Genomic DNA, 17,228 nt, shown 5'->3' with positions numbered 1-17,228 from the left:
CAAAAGGGGGCAAAATATTACAGATGATACCCATTATTTAAACAATAATAATATTGTGCTTATTTGTGTCTTACTAACACAAAATGCATATTAAATAATTTATTTTGCTTTTGGTGCATGTACACTCAGTACGTATTTCAATATAGGGCTTGGTGCCATGGATTTTTCGGGTCGTAATTATTTATTTATACTATTTTTTATCTTGAATTAAATTTTTCAATGGTGGTAATGAAGTAACGTTTTTAACTGAAGAAAAATACTGATTCGTCTTCTCTTTTTTATAGAGAAAAATACCATTCGTCGGCGGTGGAACATATTTTATACTTAAATTCACAGTATCTCAATCTAATCAAAATTTGATGTTCAATATCTACTCTGCGATAGAATTTACGAAGTAAATAGTAAACATCGCATTCTTTTTAAATTCAAAATCAAGCATGCCAACATATGTTTTCTTCTATTTTCAGCAAAAATATGAATCTACATTTCCAAAAGAATCAATAAAAAATGTTAGTCAAATAAAATGTTTAATTTTTCTGTGTGCTCTGAATGTATCGTTCGTATTTTGAACGAAACAATTACACCAATTTAATACATGTTGGAGAGTGGTCCAATTTTTATCATCTCTTAATCATGATTGCAACTTTCAGGTTAAAGAATACAGCACCCAGCAACTAAATACAGACCTAACTGCTGCTGTGTCATCAACAAACGGTTATGCGTGGGTGTCCTTTGGGTGTAGCCGAGCTATTTATAACAGCATTCCAGCCGATGTAAGGTGCTGCACGTGAGCACGTGGAATGATACTATTAAGCATATACATAGAGAGAGAGAATCAATGAGTGTTCAGTCAATGAATAAGTATATGGGACTTTGAACGTGTTCCTAAAGAAAGAGTCTAATACAATTTAGGGATATTAATTAACTAGTTGGTATTATTATTATTATTGTATTATATTTAAGACTCTTCTGCGATTATATTAAATTTCACTGATGGCGAATCACTCACTCACAATATACCTAGAACGCTAGCACTATCACATCGATATTCAAATAATTTATTTATATATAAATGATCATTGATTATTGTAATTTCAGAGAGTGATACAAGACAACACACCGGCGGCTCTGCAGAAGGCACAGAAAAACACTGTGGAACAACAAGGCATGAGAAACTCACACGTATGTAACTACATGTTAATTTTAATGACCTACTATGAATAATTTTTTCTAGATTACTTGAAACCTAGATTATTTTTAATTATATGTTCCCTTTACTTTCATTTCAGATCCGAGATGCAGTTGCCCTCATCAAATTTCTGGCAAAACTTGAGAAAGAAGTAAGTGAAGTCCCAAGTTTGTAAACTTTTGTACTACCTTATACCTTGCCATAAGTATGAAAATAACAATTTTTCCATTGGATTTGGTGGGTTATTTTTAGTGTTTTTTCTTTGCCAAAAAGAAAATGTGATCGGATGAAATAAAATGTCAATTTTGATAGTAAATACATATTTTCCATAAACTGGTTGCAAAGATGCCATTTTTTGAAGATGGAGACTGCATTTTGTTGACATGATTTTGTATGGATAAAGAAGGAAATGATGTCATTAAAGGTTTGAGTCTACAACTTCTGGTGTAGTTTGAAAACTAGAACACGGACAACAATCGTTTTTATATCAAAACATTACTAAGAAAGTGTTTTCTTTTACCAGTTCAAAATTCTTTGTTATTGAATGAAATACCTCATTAGAATAATAAAAAATAAAAATATGAAAAAGCACTGAAACCAACGGGACAATGATGGTATTTGCATACTTATGGCACAGTACTGTAGAATGAATAAATGTGTTGATTTACTTTCAGTAATGTTAGTAATCATAAGAAGTAAAAATTATTATAACTTTATCAAAGACTATGCGCTTTAACCAATATTTCACCACATTTTCAATACGAAAGCAAATCATGTGGACAAAGGAATATTCATTCTTTCAAGGTAAAAGAAGGAAAGCGTTGGACAGAAGTTGGAGCCGCGGCCGACCTCAAACAGCATAGACTGTGAGTATTACACCCCACCTTGAAAACATAACGCAATATTAAGCAGGACCAGGTAACCTTATGATATACCGTGGCGACCGTCGCCCGTCGCCCGTCGTCCGCCGTCCGTCCTCTAGTCTTCAAGTCATAAAGATGTTGATCCCCAGGGACCGGAGGAGATCAATAGGAAAAATAGAGCGAATTCCTTTACATCTCTACTACTGATATTATCGTTGATGGGATTATATGATCAGAAACTCTTGTCTCTGAAACTAAGCAATAGATATAACTCATATTTGACTGGTAGCATCCCTACGCTGTAGATTTGGGAATTCAAGATATCATCTTGAGTTTTTCTAGTACAATGTATTTGCTATCTTAACCAGGTGAGCTATACAGGACCTCTGATCTCTCATGACTTTTTACCGAAATATTTGTCATCGTAATTTGAGTTTCTTATAATATCATTAATGACATAAAATACTAGTCTGATAACGTTTTGGATGAAAAACGAATCCCGTCATAAACATGCATCTTTAATTTTACCATAGCATCCCCTGGAACATTTTAAATATTCTACGGGTGTACTGTAATTTTGCTTCATAACAGACTTGGTTTCATCATAAATGGTTCTTGGGCAGACTTCCATCGTCCGTAAAGGAGTATCTTTGTGTTGACTTTTTGGTTGGTTATTTGTATTTACCGTTGGATGTTAAACTCTCATTCCGATGGTTCTATATCCCATGGTGATAGTTTTTATCATAAAACCATTGTGATATTTATCTGTTTATATAGGGCTGTTAAGGACAACCGTGGCCTCAGTTTCTCAACCATAGCCGGCTCGGGCTCCAATGGAGCAGTAATACACTACTTCCCTACCAATGATACAGACAAGGCGATTACTACCTCCGACATGTTCCTCCTCGACTCCGGTGGACAGTACCTGTAAGTTTGGAACCTCATTATTCTGTTATATCTCAATGGGGTAAGCGTGGGGATAGCCAACTTGTAATCACGTGGTCTTGTAGTAATTCCCCATGTTCCTGCATGTATTAAGATATAATACCAAATGCAAAAATATCAATTTAACCTTAAAATTAAAATTAGATTTAACTGTCTTTGAATATCTTAAATAGTTTGTATATTGAATATGTGTTCTGTAACATCACACTTTCAAACGAAAATGTTTAATAGTGCAAACATTTTCAAACAATGGTTTTAATGAATTTTCTTCATGAAAGAATGACGTTCTTTGATTTAAATATAACGTGTAGTGTCTGACGACAGTTATGTATTATTCCTTACCTGAAACAGAGATGGGACTACAGATGTTACCAGAACATTTCATTTCGGTACGCCCACAGCATTTGAAAAGGTAGGTTACCATTCATTACAGATATAGTTTATTTTCAAATAAATTTCAAAGTTTAAAGCTGAAGAATCATTTTAACATATTTGCTGCGTTAACGCCTCATTAGGATTTTGTTCAACATAAATGTTATCAGAATAAAAATATGTAAAAGTAAAAAGTTTATGCAATGCAATGTATATTTATTGATTAATAGAATTTTACATGGATCTGTCAAGTGGACAGGGATATCTCTACCCGAGTGAAAGATTTTGGCTTGTCAAGGGTTGATGATCAAAATCTTTCACGAGGGTTGAGGTATTCCTGTCCACCTGACTGGCCCATGTAAGATTATTTTTTCTCCCAGACTTTAACGAGAAATGGTAAAAATTCAGTCGACATCGCTGTGCGTAAAATAGTCGCCGCATGTATTGATGACGTCACTGTCTGAGTTATCTTTTCCCTAGCAACCACGGGATAACCCTGTCAAGTATGGGAGAAATGTTGATCTTTCACCAACGTAGACTTCCATCAAGTTAGCTATCATTCAGCATGTTTTAGAAAATATATAATTTGATGGAAGATAGAGAAGGGGTGCTTATTTGCATATTTATTTTTGTTTAAATACTTGAATGATACAGGTTATGTACTTATCATAATCAAAAATATATAATGAATTAACTTTTGGAAAATTAACGTAATTTAGTGTGGTAAAGTTTTCTTGATATTGAAGTGTTCTATTTTCAAATTAAAACTATGTCAAAAGGATGTGTTTTCACCAAAAGTTACTTTTGCAAACAAATGGATTTAAAATCCTCTTTGGATAAGAATATCGACACAATGAAAAATGTTTATAAATGCTACATTATAAAGCAATGTTACATTGGTGTGTACATTTTACAGGAATGTTACACATTAGTGTTAAAAGGTCATGTCAATCTGGCCATATTTCTGTGGCCGACCAACCTCTATGGTAAGTGATGGAGGATATCACTATGCTGTCACTCTTGTCTGTTTATTGTGATAGTATTTATGTATTCGCTAGTCTATGTTATTGCTTTATATTATGCAACTTATATTTTAACTTTTATCCAAATGCATTGATTAATGCATATCGTTCTATTGCTAGACACATCCTATGCTCACAACACTGATTTGACAACTACATCAATACGCGGTTTCGAAATCTCACAACGACATAGGGGAAATACGATTTACCGTGGATTAGTCCCACCTGCCTGTGATGATGACGTCACGAAAATTGATGTTTAAAGATGACGTCACCATCACCGGAAGGTGGGATAATCAACGGTAAATAATACTTTATCCACATCAGTTTGGGATCTCGAAACCGCCGTAGTGGATTATGTTTTCTATGACCATGTATTGCTTCGTGCTTTTGTTATAGCTTATATCCAATCATTTATTTTACAACGTTTCGATGGGTCTTTATTTGTTTAATGAATTTAATGGTGAAGTTTATAACTAACATACAAGTGATTTAAACTTAGTCTATAAATAATCGTTTCATTTGTACATCCACGTACTTACAACTGTGCCGAAGGTTTGTAGATGACAGTGTTGAGAGTTCCTTACTCTCACTTTGTTTTATAATATAAATATGTTCAAAGAATGATGATTTGGTTGTTTGTTTTAATTTAATTCGTGGGACACATACTAAAGAACAAATTTATATTTCAAAACTTTTCATCCAATATTCTGTGGCATAATGAATCCCCGAGGCTTTTTTTTCGTTTTTTGTTTTTTTGTCTGTTTTACATAGACTATTGCTTTGTTCATTTATCATTTTCCAAAAATTATATACGTCTTAGGTATCTGAGTAAAATATAAGACGACAGGGGAGACACCATTAAGTGATATATCACTCTCTTTATTATAGGAGTGTTACACACGTGTTCTTATGGGTCATGTAGATTTCGCCGATCTCGTCTTTGTCAACGGTCATGTTGGTAAGCACATGCCCATGTGCATGGCTTGCTATTCTATGTATTCAAGTAAAGCACATAATAGCCTTTACAGCAACATGTTAATAATGAAGCGTCTTTTTGATATAGGAATGTTATACACGTGTGCTTATGGGCCACGTGGACTTAGCTGACCTTGTGTTTACTGGAGGTCATTTAGGTGAGTTTACCAGTCGTTTCATGATTCACACCAGCATAGTGTATATTTGGTTTATGACTGAAGCACACTTACACACTATATAGTATAGACTGAATGTGTGGTTTAAGCATGTACCCTTGGGGAAAATTGAAATATGCACTCACTCAAATGGGTTAGTGTAGCTGCAGTGTAGCCCTTCAAGTACGCTTAATATTTGCTTATAAAGCTTTGATGTATTGTTCTTCTTGCATGCAGCTTGAGTGCAGTGATAAGTATCTATCCTATTGAAGTGTTGCTTATAATATATCAGTTGTTTGCTTAAATGTTGTCTTAGCCCGAAAGGTAGATGAACTTAAGCAAGCCATGGAGCGGCGTCCGTCGTCCGTTCACATTTCATTGAGGGAATAACTTTAAATTGCTACCAGTTATAAAGTAGCTGATGGATTTACACCAATTGTGGTGTTCAAGCTAATGTTGAAAGTCCTACAAATAAATGTTTGATGTGTTCTCCTTGGACAGGAGGGACAGGACACAATAGGAGTAAATATAGGTAAATTCTATATATAGCTACCTAATATACAGTTTATGTCGGCCTTGATTGTAACAAAGTTTGGCCAAAATATTCTTTTGAGAAGGGGATAAGACAGAGTCCAATTGTTGAAATCAAAATTTGGCCATTACATTTTTGGGTTAAGGGAATCAGCGTTTGTATAAATTTTTTGCTCTGACCTCCTGCGACCTGAAGGGTATTTTCAAATAGAGGAAATTGGAAGTAAATATTTACATTAAACACTAAGTCTTGTACATTTGATTTCGAATATTACTGAACATAACAAACAGTTGAGCGATACATGGCTCTGGGCCTGTTGTTTAATTGATGTTTCATGTCGATTTAAGAAAGTATTTTATTTACCTAATTACAACTTGCAAAGCCTGATTATTTCTGAGACTTTGGCATAGAAAACATCTCAAACATATGAACACCTCTTTAAGTAATTCATTTGTGATTACTTTTCTCGCTTTCTGATTTGCCGATTCTTTTTTTCTATGTCTCTATGAAAAAAAATCCGAGAATGGCCCGAAAACCCGACGTTATCGTGACGTAACAATAGATACACTGACGTTGCGTATTGGAAAAAAGAATCCCTTAAAAAATCAATTGAATTGTACATTAAAACGTGTTTTATGTCATTGATTATTCTAAAAAAGATGTCACTATTTGTAAACTTCATCGGGGTCATACCCCAATGCAATTAAACTAGAAGCCAATGACCTCGTAGGTCCCTGGCAATGTTGTACTCTTGTAGTTTATTAGTCCCCTGCCGGTGAAACCGGAGGGGACTATAGTGTTTATTCTGTCCGTCCGTCCGTCCGGATTTCGTTTCCAGACGATAACTTGAGAAAAAATCAACATATTTTTATCAAACTTCACACAATGGTAGCATATGGGAAATTAAATACAGCTTGGGATTGAATTTGGGGTCAAAAGGTCAACTCCAAAGGTCACTGTTACTAAAAATATAGACTTTAAAAAAAATTCAGACGATAACTTGAGAAAAAATCAACGGATTTTAATCAAACTTTACACAATGGTAGGATATGGGAAAATACAGTTTGGTAGTGAATTTGGGGTCAAAAGGTCAACCACAAAGGTCACTGTTACTAAAATTATATTGTTTCACAAATTTTATGTTCCAGATGATAAGTTGAGAACACATCACGGTTACTAAAAATAGATTGGTTCGCAAAATAGTAGTTTCCAGAACCTATAACTTAAGGTCTCTGGCTAGCCAGATACCTAAAAATAGTGACATCAGTGCTTAAAGGACGTACCGAATAGTGCATGATCGAATGCGCCATTCGCTTGGACCTCCTCGGGCCAATTGCATTCGGAACTGCACATGAAAACTCTTTTGTGACCATGAAGATCCGCCAAACGATTTTTTCTGACCTTTTAACGTTAAAATCAGGATAGTATAGTCAATAAATGGCGAATTTGTCGAGATTGTACTTAGTTCGGTTTGCCGAAAGCTTGATACCAGGTGAAAATCAAAGGTAGGTGAAGCTTCGACAAACTTGAAAAATGTTGTCAGATCTTTGAATTTGACCAGACTAATATAACAATAAGCTACATCTATATGTATATTTTGCGAAGCAAATTGCATTACTCATACAAACGGTCTGATATATGTCGATACCTTCTCGTACTAAATAAAATGAGATTTCATAGCAATCAAGAGATAAGATTGTTAACATTTTCTGTTATTCTCCGTTAAACCGTGAATATTTGACAGTTGTTAATTAATCTACATGCATGTGCTTTAAGGAAGATACATAATTAAATAAAGATATTCCAATTTTGCTAAGTAACCCTTTGGTATAAAAGCAGCTACAAATACAGAAATATTTTCATCACTCCCTCTGCCCACCCCTAATGTTTGTTCACAATGTGGAAGTATATTTCATGTATATTGTGTATGTAGATGTCTACATGTATCATGTTTAGCGAATATGATCTCCAATAAGCACCAACACGTTCGGAATATAAGACTTTATGTATACATGTACGATAAAACATAACTACTGCATGTAGATAATATTTAGATAATGTTTTGAGAAAATGCATAAAAGTACTGTAGTTTTAAAATATGATTCAGTTGATCACATATTATCTTACTAAAAAGCATGTGTAAGCTAGTGTCATCAACATTATTATGTCTTTGATATATATATAGGCATAGAATAATTCTTTCCCCTAGCGAATTATATAATCAGCTGAACGTAGATTGAGGATTCAGAAGAAGATTTTTTTTCTTAGATTTACAGTACAGGTAATCTTGAGGATCCAAAAAATCTGGTTTAGTTTACTTCGTTGTTGTTTGTTATTACAATATCAAGCTTTGAAAATATGTGTGTAAAATTGTATTTTAAGAAAACCAGTCCTGTAGAGTTATTGAGAGTACAAAACTGCTGGTTCAAATTTTAAATAAAAGCCTTAATAAACATCTTATTAATCGATATTTCAGTGGGCAACCTTTTAAGAAAAATAAATATATTAAAAGTTAATATCTCTGTCCATCCTAACATTTATCCTCCTTTTAGGCCGTGAAATTGACACAATAGCCAGACGGCCTCTATGGGATGTTGGTCTGCAGTATCGACATGGTACGGGCCATGGGATAGGGATGTTCCTCAGTGTCCACGAGGGTACGTTTGTAACATTACTTTAGCGTCTCCGTAAGTTTGCATGCGAAAACAATAAAAGAACAATCAGGATGAATGGAATTTTCTTAAAGATGCTCCACCACTGACAAATGGTATTTATTCTCTATCAAAAATAGGAACAGACGATTGAGTACTTTTCTTCAGTTAAAAAAGTTACTTACTTTATACCATACCACCATCGAAAAGTTTTAGCTTAATTATAATTAAAACTATGACACTATGTCCTATTTGGAATGGATTACTGACTGCACCAAAATCAAATAAATTATTTTAATTTATATTTGATAAGACATATATATACACGATTAAACACCAATTATTGTTAAAATGAGTACCGTTTATGCTCTTTCGGCGGTGGAGCATCTTTAAGTTTGCCATTTCCCATTCTCATTAATTACTAGTGTTACCTGTACTGATAGATTGAAATGATGGGAAGCAACAAAATTAACAACAAATTGAATTGCACCTGTAATGTGTCTCCAATAGAGTGTACATTTTCCGGATTATGTCTACATGGTACCAATAGAGTACAAATTGATGTCAACATAGCATGATCACGCAGGACGTGCTCACCACGTTGAATATTGGTTTACAAAGTCAAACCATGCCGATCGAAGCTAATTCTTATCTTAATATTGAAAATCATTAAATTAACAAATAACTATCAATCCACAATGTTTCAGGACCCGGAAGGATATCCCTGTCTCATGCGAGTTTTATCCACGATGAACCACTCGATGAATTCCAGTTTTTCTCCGACGGTAAATATATATTTTTGTGTACGAGAAAGATTGTTCCGGGTTTTAAAACAAGTCCTGTTTTATAAAGAATGATTCGTCCGAATCATATGAATGTATTTTCACACATACATGTGAAGATATATTGTGCTAAAATTTATCTTTTGTTTCTTAATCAATCTTTGACAAGGAATTATCGTTTCGACCTAGTTTATGTTTTTGTATTTTCAACAAACTTACTATATCGTATACTTGAACAAATGATTAGTTTATTTGTTTTGTACTCTATGTCAAACAGAACCGGGCTATTATGAGGACGGGAAATTTGGAATTCGTTTGGAAAATATTGTCATGGTGAAAAAAGCAACGACAAAGGTAGATACATCTCAGAAATCAAAGACATAGATTAAATTGAATCCTTATAATATTCATCAGTGCTGCTGGCAATTTAACAAATCATGATGCAAGGTAGAAAATGGATGAGCATATCAAAAAATTAATTCCATATATTACTAAAATAATGCATTTTTATTGTTCAAATTTGATCCTGAATTTTCTTCCATTCGTGGATTATACATCAATAAGAGTCACCTCCCTTTCCTCAATAACTTCACATGTGTTTATATAAATATTTCGTGAAAATATATTTTCAAATGATTGTCTATTACACTGAAATTTGTTTATAAAAGTTTGTCGATATTTGAAATAAGTTTCCTTTTGCAGTATCAGTTTCCCGGAACTACATTTCTTACTTTTGAGACAGTCACCATGGTACCGTACGAGCCACACCTTATCAATAAAGCTTTATTGAGTCAAAGAGAGGTTTGTCATTAATCTTAATTCGATGAGTCAGTGTTTTATAATTAACTATATATATTATAATGTTTAATTACCATCGGTTTTTCGTCTGATGTGGGGTTACTATCATACAATCAACAATTATGAGCATTAGGTAAATATACTATATATTTTATGATATACAAATTTCTTTGAATTATTTTGCACTTGTTTATGTTTATGGCTGAGTGGTATATATCAGTTGTTGAACACCTCCTAGGGGGTAAATCATGACCTATTTAATTTATTATCAATTCAGTATTCCTGAATATAATAATGAATACAAAAACACAACAGTACAGAATTATGCCATATATCACATTATTGTATTGCAATATAATCTTCATTTGCATATTACATTATGTTTTATGCACTTGCGGGTAGGTGTGAAATCATGAGTTTTGCAAGCGTAACGTCATAATTTTCGGAGAAAACGACGTGAATTGCATTAAAAAATATGGATGTCACAATGGATACGTACCCGCAAGGGAGCTAACTCTGTAATATGCAAATATCCATTGTAATCATGTTTCAGGTTGACTGGATCAATGCCTACCACAGAACTGTTCAGGACACCATTGGACCTTTGTTGAGTGATGACGCTCTAGCTGCAGCCTGGCTGTCTGCGCGGACAGTTCCTATGAGTTTAGAAAACGAGACCGGAAGCGGAAGTCAGCTGACCGCCTTCGTTAGTTTGGTCGTTGCTGTTCTTATCTCTCAATTCTTATTTTTATCTGTTTGAAATAGATAGCTATTTCAAATCAATATATTTTACATCTGTCATACCAAATAGCTATTCCAATCAATGTCGTTTACTATCACACCAAATAGCTAATTCAAATCAATGTAGTTTATATTGGTCACACCAAATAGCTATTTCAAAACAATGTATTTTACATCTGTCACACCAAACAGTTATTTCTATCAATGTCTTTTACTATCACACCAAATAGCTATTTCAAATCAATGTAGATTACATTGGTCACACCAAATAGCTATTTCAAAACAATGTATTTTACATCTGTCAAACCAAATAGCTATTTTAATCAATGTCTTTTACTATCACACCAAATAGCTATTTCAAATCAATGTCGTTTACATTGGTCACACCAAATAGCTATTTCAAAACAATGTATTTTACATGTTACACCAAATAGCTTTTTCAAAACAATGTACAGTCTATTTTACATGTGTTGTACTAATGCTGTAGGATAATAATACATTTATTCATATACAATGTATATGTATAATATGAATATGCTATAAAAGATTCCTATCTGAATTACAATTAAACATCTATCAGTAAATACAGGGAACACATATCTAAGAAATATGTTTAATCATTTATAATTAATGATTTTGTAAATGTACAACTCATTTGTAGTTATATATCAAAACACGTTTATTATCTTTTATACTCTGTATTTAAGGTCATCTGTTTATGTTCTAACAGGGCAATTTACTTGAAACTTCCTGAAATAACTATTATAACTATAACTATTATTTTTCGGGTTGATCTGTTCAAGATGGCCGCCATCTTGAAAACACATTTTGAACTTCTTCTCAAATACTATCATTGCGATTTAGCTGAAACTGCTCCACAGGTGTATGATTCTAAGGAAAGGGTAGTTTGCATTGTCAGATGACCGTGCAGGCCCTTGGGCCTCTTGTTACCAACACTGTTCATGAATAATGTTAATTTGTACCAACTTAATTCCCCAAATAAAATATAGATAACGATCTAATTGTCGTTCTCACTTTATACATAACTTTTAACAACATTTCAGCATCCCTATTATCTAGTGTCTCTTGATATTTATTTTAACCGAATTAAAGTTTTCTATAAAAGTCTGCTTTTGTTTTTAAAAGGTGAGATATTTATGGTCGATTTACGCGACAAAAACATAGTATTACGGAAATCTACCCAAATATTTGCGTTCGAACGCGACAAGAAGACGAAAGTAACAGGAACCAAGAGCTAAATCAACGCCAGCCCAAACAAATGAAACCACAGAGCTAAATCAACGCCAGCCCAAACGCATGAAACCATAGAGCTATTCGCAGGTAGTACACAAATGGGTGTTCACAAAAACCAAGCTGCAAGGGAATCGTACAAGAACACATCAACCGTATCAGACAACCAGCAAAACTATGTACACAATCGCCAAGGAACTAACATCAAAATCTTTAAGAAAAATAAAGGGTTGGCAACTATACACCTACTGGAGCACAAATATACACTCGACAAATCAGAAGAAACGAAACGAATTATAATGTCGAACTTATCAACAAAAAGATCCGTCGAACAGGAACTACCTACATAGGAAGAAACGCCAGACATTAGTTTAGGCACCCGCAAACCAAGGCAATGGCAAAGGTCCAAAATGAACGAATAGATCCGAAAATGATAAATCTGTCTACCGATACTCTAAATGAAAAGAAAAGAAAGTTAAGCTGTTATTAAGAGGACTAAAATACACACCATCCTCAAAATATAATCCACAAAAACTAAAACCTGATATCAAGGAATACACTCGGACATTTAAAGGCAAACTGAACTATTGCACACGTCGTGTTTAAATTAGTTAGTTATGGGGACTCGCTTGCAGTGAAACAAAAAGACGCCAGTCTTCTTCCAACATTTATTTTCAACTGTCCCAGGTGCCTAACAATTTCCGGTGATGGCCGGACACATATTTCCGGAACAATACAAAACAACGTACAAAGTTCCGGTAACACACTTGATGGTCAATGAAATATACATATGAGAAACACATATATATAACACACAGCTGCACCAAGTGGATCTAGTAAGAATTAATCAAAATGCAATAATAAAAAAGCTGGGAGTAAATCACAAGATTTTGTCTTTGAAACTCTTGAAAAGATCACCTATGAAGACAAAAACTTATCAAAGCAAAATGAAAAAAGTAATCTAATGAGACCAGACAAACAATAATAAACTCTGGGCTTGTTTTCCGATTCCGAAATCTGCTTATTTATTGTATGCATACATATAAACGATGATAGTATAGTTAATGTGAGAAAGAAGGTGATATCGTCATAACGAACGCTTAACTTTATAAAATGCAGATAACAGACAGTGTTATTGGACACACAGTTTTACAAGAAAATTTATCAAAACAACGACAAAAAAGTAATGTCAAAAGTCTGCAAACACATTGAAACGTGATAACTATCCCTGGTTAACAACAATATACGAATTTGGGGTAAGGCTGGCTTTTATTGAAACTGGTACGAAGGTGTTTACTGATTTATAGAAAGATATCGTCTCTATAATATTCTCTTTCAGTATAAAGAGTTAACAGTTAGATTTAACATAAATACAAATATATTGAAATATAATTGAATATTGTCTGCCATTAAAAATATTTACAATTTGTTAACACAAGTGGTATTGAATTGCTATATCCTGTTTTGCCGACACATATCTCATCATTACTGGGAAACACAAAGATTTGTCATATTTTATTAATACACTCTGGGCACTCCTTTGTGTGCCCCACAAGATGTCAATTTATACAAAACATACATGGCAGACAGGGTAAATATATTTTACGTACATTAGAGAATATAATAAATAGTCATCGATAGTTATGTATGATTGTAGTATAGGCAAGCAACCTTATCAATATTTTAATATTATAATTGTATATGTTGAATAATTCATATCATTGACTTTTAGCGTAGCCATGGCAGTGTAATACAATTGCATAACCACTAAATATATTTCAATTTTACTTAAGTTCGTACTTAAACTTGAACGCTTAATACTTTGTACAGAGAATAAATAGATTGAACATGTACATGTAGTAGTTATACAATTGTATATTCAATGTTATATCATATATAATCAGCTATATCACAACATAATAAGAAGTAATAACATACAAGTAATCGAAATGCAGGTGTATATAACAAGTACGCCATACTTTTTGATCACTTTAAAATACATAACTGTTCTATTTGTTTAAGAAAATAACTGACTCTTGTTAGTTGAGTTCGATTACAGATTTCAAACATACCTCCTTTTAGTAAACTAGGATTTGTATAATAGTATTAAGGAATATATTTATACCTATTATTAGTTACACTTGCATTACTTCATTGAAATAAGTAGTGATATTCATCTCCAATACCGTTATTACATAGTAAACAAATACGGTTATTACGTGGTATACCAGCCCATCTACCAGTTTCAATAGGAAATTTTAAATTCGAGGTCCTAAATTTACTAATAGTAACACGTTCTTTGAAATCAAGCTTTGTTAAATATGGTTCAAGTTTAAACTAATAGTAACACGTTCTTTGAAATCAAGGTTTACTAAATATGGTTCAAGTTTAAACTAATTGTAACACGTTCTTTGAAATCAAGCTTTACTAAATATGGTTCAAGTTTAAACGGCTTTTTAAAGGTAGACTAGAATTGTCCGCGAGACGATGTTTCAAGAATAGAAAACCAATTTTAAATATATTGATCACACAAACGTCGTTTAAGCAACTTTTTTAAATAATGCTCTATTCATCGGACTTGTATTTTGAAATGGCCATATATTGTTAAAACCCGTTTCATTAAGCAGTGATTTTATATGACCAAGTCACTTACATTCTTTAGTATCGTTTTCTTGCATTCTTAGTGTAAGGCAATAAAATACACTAGAAAGGTTATCTCCCCTGTAATTAATTTGTGCCAAAACTTTAACATCCGTATCTTGATTTCAACTTCTAAAGGAAATTTACCAAGTTATCCATTAACCATAAAATTAGGAGTACTATCTCGAGCATGAAGATTTTTCTTTTTTTTTTTTACAAAATTGCAAATGAAATTTCTCAATGATACTTACATTTTCAAATCCCTAGATTTCACTGGTATACAACAAAATAGGAGATACAAGTGAGTCAAATAATTTCAATTGTAAATCTATTGATAATGGGATGTTTTCTAATTTCCGTATACAACGCATACAGTACTTTCTTTGCCTGGTCATCTAATTTTTTCTTTGTTTTAGCAAATGAGCCGTTGTAATTGAACAATATACCAAACTAAGGATAAGAATCTTCACGAGTTATTTGATCATTAAATAATTTTAAATTATATTGCCGTCTACTTTTGCGTTTTTCAAATTACTATTTTTTTCTTTTGTGTATTAATAGTTAGTTTCCACTCTTCACAATAACTTTGAAACCAATCAAGTGCACATTGTAGACCTTAAGGTAGCTCCATACTTTTGGGAAAACCCATGTCATTTTTTTCTAACAGGTCTTATTTTCTTGCATTTTTCATGTAGATTTCAAATCTGTAAAGATAAATGGGTGTTCTCGAACTACTTTTTGAGATATTTGAGCTTGAAATATACCATCCATGCAAATTTGCTGACTGAAAATAGAAAAATTCGTAAAATTATGTTTTCTGTAATATTAGGGTGAATTTAGTCTCGATCCTGTTGATTTTTTGTCCTAAATTTCTTACGATAGAACAATATACAAAACTATTTTATTTTTACAAATGCTAACTAATTTTTGTTATTTCCCAGGACCCTTTCTCTACGTAATTATCATGTTTTGCCATATTTTCGCCCGTAAAAAATCAATGAATAGACCAAAAAGGAAATGAAAACCCATGTCAATTTCACAATATTTGTATATGATATGCCCAAGGTAATATGTTTTTCAAATATCATATAAAAACACGGGGTCCTCGATCAAAATTTCACAATTTTGTAAGCTTGAAGTTTGTAACTCGCAACCCTACCCCCATTTCATCCAGTGCTAAGATGGGTTATATTTGACTATTTTTTGAAAATCGTGCCGCAAAAAACATTCCACATCAGTTCATACGTTTTTGTGATATTATATCTGGTTTATGTCTGTTTTTTTTTATGATTTTCTCCAAATTGTGTGTTTAAAGGAAATCCGTATGCGATTTTTTTAGAATTCCGGAATTTCGGTCCGGCCGGGTCCCCTCTTATGATTTATAGCGACGAACGCCACTTCCGGTGTTTAAAAATCCATTCCCATTTACGACATCGACCGCAAAAACCACAGAGATAGCATACAGTTTTCACTTCACTGCTTTTATTTGATTTATTTAATGATTTTAAACATTCAATATTATATGTAGACAATTTTCACCCATTGAAAAAATATCCAAGTGTGATGTCGTGGGTTATCGGAAACCATTCTGGAATTCAAAACAACCCCCGCAACTTCCGGTATAGCGTCATATAAATTGGCGCGATTTTCAAAAGTATGGACCTACCTTAAGGTGATTCTGACATCACCACAGTATCATCTGCATATAAAATGACAAATAATTTCACAAACATACCAAGATCATCTTCAGATAAACTATCAATTTCACTCAAATATGACACATTGTTTTGGTGAAGATACTATTCAAGACCATTAAGAAAAATAGAAAACGGAGAGAGATTTTCGCCTTGTTTAACCACAACATTACATATACAAAAAATCTGACATTTCATTTCCATTGCGTACACAGGATTTTGTATGTTCGTATAAAATATAACTTTTAAAAAAAATCCCTTTAATAGAGAAAGATTTTTTTCCATAATCCAACGCGCCACACCGTATCAAAGGCTTTTTTAAAATCAATAAATGTACAATATATTTTTGTTTGTTTGTAGAGAAATAGATAGAGATAAGAGTATGTAATAAAAAGAAATTTTCTGTTGTTGAGTACCCTTTTCTTAACCCGGCTTGTGCTTGTGATATAAGTTTAATTTCATCTGATAATTTAGTAAGTCTATCATTTATGGTAGAACTGAAAAGCTTACCTAAGCACGAAACTAGAGTAGTAGTCACCTTTGTTTTTTTATAAATAGGCTTAATTATGCCGATAGTCCAATCTGTTGGAACTAGACCTGTGTTAAGTATAATGT

General features: G+C 33.0%; 1 protein-coding gene across 3 annotated transcripts in view; it reads left to right on the top strand.

Moving 5' to 3' along the window:
* LOC138323252 (xaa-Pro aminopeptidase 1-like) overlaps nucleotides 1–12,050 on the top strand; it is a 35,442-nt gene extending 23,392 nt beyond the window's left edge. Inside the window, exons 11-22 of one of the 3 annotated variants that reach the window (XM_069267711.1) lie at nucleotides 651–773; nucleotides 1,099–1,182; nucleotides 1,290–1,340; nucleotides 1,994–2,055; nucleotides 2,830–2,979; nucleotides 3,349–3,409; nucleotides 5,458–5,527; nucleotides 8,609–8,713; nucleotides 9,415–9,492; nucleotides 9,767–9,843; nucleotides 10,192–10,290; nucleotides 10,841–12,050. In XM_069267711.1, coding sequence (XP_069123812.1) covers nucleotides 651–773; nucleotides 1,099–1,182; nucleotides 1,290–1,340; nucleotides 1,994–2,055; nucleotides 2,830–2,979; nucleotides 3,349–3,409; nucleotides 5,458–5,527; nucleotides 8,609–8,713; nucleotides 9,415–9,492; nucleotides 9,767–9,843; nucleotides 10,192–10,290; nucleotides 10,841–11,047 — 1,167 coding nt within the window. In that variant the 3' untranslated portion in view covers nucleotides 11,048–12,050. Of the gene's footprint in view, nucleotides 1–650; nucleotides 774–1,098; nucleotides 1,183–1,289; nucleotides 1,341–1,993; nucleotides 2,056–2,829; nucleotides 2,980–3,348; nucleotides 3,410–4,285; nucleotides 4,356–5,282; nucleotides 5,353–5,457; nucleotides 5,528–8,608; nucleotides 8,714–9,414; nucleotides 9,493–9,766; nucleotides 9,844–10,191; nucleotides 10,291–10,840 lie in introns of all 3 variants that reach the window. The other 2 variants (XM_069267701.1, XM_069267692.1) reach the window with 2 other exon arrangements.
* The last annotated feature ends 5,178 nt before the right edge of the window (nucleotides 12,051–17,228 follow it).

This window comes from Argopecten irradians, chromosome 1 (genome assembly GCF_041381155.1).
Source record: "Argopecten irradians isolate NY chromosome 1, Ai_NY, whole genome shotgun sequence".
In the NCBI taxonomy this organism is placed as follows: Eukaryota; Metazoa; Mollusca; class Bivalvia; order Pectinida; family Pectinidae; genus Argopecten; species Argopecten irradians.
Note: the sequence above shows the minus strand (reverse complement) of the source record. Positions and strands in the feature narration are given on the sequence as shown.